Source organism: Eurytemora carolleeae, unplaced genomic scaffold (genome assembly GCF_000591075.1).
Source record: "Eurytemora carolleeae unplaced genomic scaffold, Eaff_2.0 scaffold520, whole genome shotgun sequence".
Taxonomy (NCBI): Eukaryota; Metazoa; Arthropoda; class Copepoda; order Calanoida; family Temoridae; genus Eurytemora; species Eurytemora carolleeae.
The window spans coordinates 16,179-21,769 of record NW_019396438.1 but is presented as its reverse complement, the minus strand read 5'-3'; the positions used below and the strand labels follow the sequence as shown (position 1 = coordinate 21,769).

The window sequence follows — 5,591 nt, the reverse complement described above, 5'->3', positions numbered from 1 at the left end:
GGCATACAAGTGTGTTATGCAAGAGAGGTTTTTTGATCACGCTTGTAAAAGCGGGACATTCTGTTCATTAACCAAAGAAACTATCTTTATTTGATTATCAACGCCCAGCTCGAGACATGAAGTTTATGTTTTATCTTTATTCGATTATCAACGCCCAGCTCGAGACATGAAGTTTATGTTTTATCTTTATTCGATTATNACTTTTTATTTTTTAATAAAACTATTCTTTTGATTTCAGAACAGATTGTTTCCTGTGTAAAATTTGGAGTCTTTCTTCATAAATATTTTCTCTTGATCTCAAATATTCTAAAGGATAAATTCAAATTTAAGAATAGTTTTTGTTTATTTTCAAGATTATAATCGCTGTGAAGGGAAAAAGTGACCCTTTATTTATGTCCAAGCATGTCCAATTTATAACAACTGTTGTCTGATCATGTAATTGTAAGGTCGGAGATATCCTTCACTCAAAAAATTAAAATTAGTACTGCAGTTACCGTTGTGAATCGGAAATGATAGTCTACACTTGTAGGGTCACTTTTAATTAAGTTACTTCAGAATCATGAAATTTTCCTCTCCTGTAATATTCTCTTGTTTATGAAGCTCTTCATGTTCTTCTTCAATATCATCTTTTTCATTTTCTTTATAGTCGAAAAATGATGAATCTGAATGAAAAAAATAATCTTAATTATTATTTTTTACACTTCTGTAGATTTATAGTTTCACAGGGTGTCCCAATAAATACGGAAACTAAAGGACGACTTAGAATCGTCTTCGATAGTTTAGAATTATCGTTCACAGGTCTCAAGTCGGTTGGAAAACCTTTCCATTTGAACGGTGCAAAAAGGACAAACCACATTTTGGAAATATTAATATATATTTTATTTGTAATTTCCCTTAAATCCTAATTTAATCGGGACAACCTTTATTAGAATTATGATAAGTAAGGTTTTCTTACCAGCATTATCCTTTCCTGCAATAGTGCTGCTCAGTTCTTCTTTTTCAATTTCATTCTCATTTTCAATTTGAATTTCATTCTCAATTTCAATTTGAATTTCATTCTCATTTTCAATATGAATTTCATTCTCATTTTCAATTTCAATTTCATTCTCATTTTCAATTTGAATTTTATTCTCATTTTCAATTTGAATTTCATTCTCAATTTCTCTTTCCGCTTCAATGGATTGCCAAATCTGTAGGTTCCTCTGTAAATTAGATTATAATATCATTAAATGGTATTTTACTAAAGAATGTAGAAATGTTAAATATCATCTATAAAGAAATAGTGATTGTTAGTAGTTAATAATCAAGGTATACAATAAGTAAAAATGTTTTACATTTTTTTGCCAAAAATATACGGATGTTCTCCTCAAAAACAGAAGTTATTATTTTCTAAACACATACCTTATATTGGTCTGCAGATGTAGTTTCCATAAAAGAAGAATGTTGAGGTCGGCTTCATCATTTTTTAGTTTTTAACGTTAAATTAATATCTAACGATGCAGAAACAAAATTTGGGGTAATAGGCATTATTTAAGCTTCAGACACTTTTTAATAGTAAAAATATTAAAATTCCCTAAAACTTTAGATTATGAAATTTTAATTCATATTTAGTGATTAGGAGTTAAACTTAAAATAATTCCTGTGTAACTGCGATTGTAGATTTTCGCCAACTTAAGTATATTCAAACATTGAACAACTATTTTGGGAATAATTTCTTAATTGCAATTATTATCATTTGAATGTTAAAGAAAGATCCTGGACTAACCAGTGTCCGAATTTAATGAATTTGAGCCGCGGCTTAAATCTGACAAAAACCGGTTTCAATTGAACGCCAGCTTAAATCTTGAAAAATTGAATAGAATTTTAAGTGGAACAAACAATATTTAAGCCGCGGCTCAAATTCTTTAAATTCGGCCTCTGGCCTAGATGTATTTCATTTTCTTCAATTTAAATTTAATCACGGTTTGGTTTGTAATTCAACAATCTTTATTCTTTACACTGAGCTGTTTTTTTTCTATTTTTTTTATCTAAACCGCATGATGGCCCCCCGACCAAAAAAGTAGAAAAGATACAAAACAAAATTGTTTAGTTTAATTGGTCAAATTGGGACTAAAAGTCTAGACCATTATATCATTCTCTTAAAATTAGAACTTTACGAATATTTTTATAATTTGGAAATGGTGTCGGTGAAAATATTAGAATATCCTCTGCGGTGGTCGGCATTTTTATCAATATAACGCAGAGGACTTTTTTATTGTAGTTTTCATTGTTAACAAGCTTTTTCAATTGCCAGCTCTCTTCTCTTTGTTTCCATGTTTTTGTGAATCCATTCTGTTTAAAAGCTTGATATAAATCAAAATTGAAATCAAAAGTCGGCTTTATTATATTGATAATCGTAGTACAGTGAAACCAGCACAAAAAAGAAACCTTTTCCAAATCGAGAAAACAAAAATTTTTGTGAATTTTTTCAATAGTTTGAATATTTGCCTTGACCCAAAACTAGAACGTATGCCATACTGCAGCCTGAGATGATGATTACTAAAAATATAAAAATTCTGAATTATTTATCTGTGTTTATATTGTAGTATTCTATGGGACTGAAGACTTACTCTCCGACTGAAGAAGGTGGCATGTCCGATTTTCACAGTCCCCTTTAAACCTTTGTCTGATTAATGTAAGATATATTAATTTTGGCTGTTTAACTTGATTTTTTCAGTGGGGTTTTTGACTGGGGTTTTTAAAAGGATTTGTCAGAATTATGACAGAAAAACGACGATACCCTCCTCATTGTGAATCGGACATAACAAGCTAGAAATTAAAAGATACCTTCGGTCCATTAAAGAAAATGAAATACATTTTAAATGTTTAATGTCGTTACTGAATTTTCATGTGTATTAGGAAACACATTGAATTTAATCTTTTTCAGAGCTTAAAATTTTCTTTATGATGAATTCCTTCCCTTCCTCCAGCCCCTCTCGCATTTCTTGAATAAATTTATCATTTAAAATTACAAGAACACATTCTGTGATTATTGAAAAAATAAAAGTTTAGTATGAAATCAAACATTTCGTTTTAGAAACTGGTTTACCTATATATAGCAGATATCTTCTTAATTCTGTATTTAGCATTTTTCTATAATAATAAATCAGTCTAATTATTTTGATTTAAAAAAACCAAGCAAAAATTGTGTAAAATATATGTTCATAATGCACAAATAGACACCAGTACATGTAAATTGTAATATATATATACACTGTACAGTACAGTGTTTAGTATATGTACATATATATATACAAACACTGTACAGTACAGTGTTTCCCATAAAGGATGAGACTTCATTGACAACCATGTAGCCACTGCTGATATATCAGCTATAATATATAGTACGTTAATTCAGTATTTTATAACTTTGTTAAAAGGAGTGACCGGCTATGTAAGGTAGTTGAAATGAGGACGCAGTGTTGTGGAAAACTTCTTTAGGATTCGTTTGAGACATATTTCACTTTTTAAAGGTCTGTAAATCCTGAGTTTGAGCGCAAATTCGACGTTCAAAACTCCTGATTTGGGGGTGGATACGCTTTCAGAATTAATTTTTTTAAAATTATTAATTAACGACGACATAAAATGTAAAAATATTCTACAATAAACTACAGACGTCATGTTAACGAACATTTTGAGAAAATGAAAATTAATCTTATCATCGAAAATAAGTAATCTTGTTCAATTATTAGTTTATATTATCTCATTATTCTACTTTCTCGTTATTAACAAAGATGTTCGCAGATTTTCAATAATTATTATTGAAAAGACGACATTTAAAGAATTTGAAGAAATCTGCGAATAAATTCAAAGAAAATTAGAAATTCAATATGATAATGAAAACGAAATAATCGATTTTAGCATTGTTTTATCGAAAAATTTCTTTTGTGAAATATGTTCCTAGCCATCTAATTAGATTACTGTATAATTTTTACTTTATTTTTCGTTGTCGTTATTTAATAATTAAAAATAAAACTAATTCTGAAAGCGTATCCACCCCCAAATCAGGAGTTTTGAACGTCGTATTTGCGCTCAAACTCAGGATTTACAGATCTTTAAAAAGTGAAAAATGTCTCAAATGAATCCGAAAGAAGTTTTCGACAACACTGCATACTCAGTTCAATTACCTTACATAGCCGGTCACTCCCTTAAATGAAAAAAAGAAATAGAGCTACGGAAACTATTAAAGTGAATAAAAAGGCTGAATGAATTCTAAACAGTTGTCTAGCTCTGACATCTTATTGCCACTCTAGTCCGTTCGTTGCAAGATCCTTACCAGTATAAGGATGTCTGGGTCGTCCAATCTATTTATAAATACCGTACATGAATTCACTTGTACTGCAAGTATAGACTACTTAGTAAAAACTGGATCGATGTGTATATTAGCAGTAATATTACAAAAATCATAAATGGTACCTATGCTTGAGTTGTGATAAACTTTACATCAAGGGTTAGTTTCAGTTATATTTAACAATTCATGCTACTTTAGCACACTGTTCAAATATGTTAACAGTTCCTTAAAAGCAAGGAGAATTGAATAGAAGGAGGGGGCGATAGGGTTTCCGNTAAGGTAACTTGAAATTAAGTTCTCTGGTCCTGTTAAGACTAGCCACCTGAGTTGTAAGAAGAATGCTAAAAACTATCATACACAAATCTTAAAACAATTCAATAATAATATTATAACATTTATGTTACTGCATTCTTCTACACATTTTCAAAGAAGGTTAACAATACAAAAGCAACATACAGGGTGAGTAAGAAGAGATTAAAGACATTATTTTTTTGCAAGGTTCATGTTTTAGGATGAAAAATATAAAAGTAGAAATGCAATTTTCACGGAAAAAATCTTGTAATGCTTTCATTTAGGAACAACACTTTTTTAAATGAAGTGTAATGTAAGAAACGTTAAGGCCTGAACAGTTTAATACAACGTATTCGTAACGTATAAAACATTTTTTCATATTTTCTTAGAAACGAAACGAATTAAAAGACTTGATTATGCCCGTTGTAAAATAGTGTAACGAAAAAAAGGTATCACAGTAACGTTTCGATAAATCGTAACGTAAGAAAAGTTCATTTTACTAAAATTTTTTTAACCTAATTTTTTTTAGGTTATTCAAGTGTAGAAAAACTCTAGGCGGATGCCAGAACATTTCAAAATGTGCACCGTAACGTTTCAAACGTTTTATACTTTTGATGAACCTTATCGTAACGAAAGCTGAAATATGAAAAATAAAAACGTTGACATCTCTAGCATGTATATTGAATGTAAAATTTTATTAAATGGTTTTAAATTAACGTGTCCACTATCTATAAACCATAATGTTTAGCACTAAACGTAAGTATAGTATTGTATAATGATGTAAAAAGGGGTTATTTTTATGATGAACAATTAAACTTATTTATTTCCAAGCATGATAATCTTTAAGTTTTTCATGAATTTAAAAGTAAACCCTCTCAGCTAATAACTTTATATTTGCACAACCTTTGGGATCCAACTTTGGAGCATAAAGAAGAATAATAGACTTTAAAAATAAAACATAGCACTTGGG

General features: G+C 29.5%; 1 protein-coding gene across 1 annotated transcript; it reads right to left on the bottom strand.

The window, feature by feature from the left end:
* Positions 1 to 220: 220 nt before the first annotated feature.
* LOC111703336 (uncharacterized) lies at positions 221 to 4,573 on the bottom strand. The gene is made up of 9 exons (XM_023475238.1): positions 4,456 to 4,573; positions 3,089 to 3,132; positions 2,488 to 2,538; positions 1,640 to 1,670; positions 1,402 to 1,453; positions 1,161 to 1,202; positions 956 to 1,040; positions 576 to 662; positions 221 to 306 (listed from the first exon to the last, which is right to left on the bottom strand). Exons 2-9 carry the CDS (start codon positions 3,126 to 3,128, stop codon positions 221 to 223), a joined length of 474 nt encoding a protein of 157 aa, XP_023331006.1. The 5' UTR covers positions 3,129 to 3,132; positions 4,456 to 4,573.
* Between the last annotated feature and the right edge of the window lie 1,018 nt (positions 4,574 to 5,591).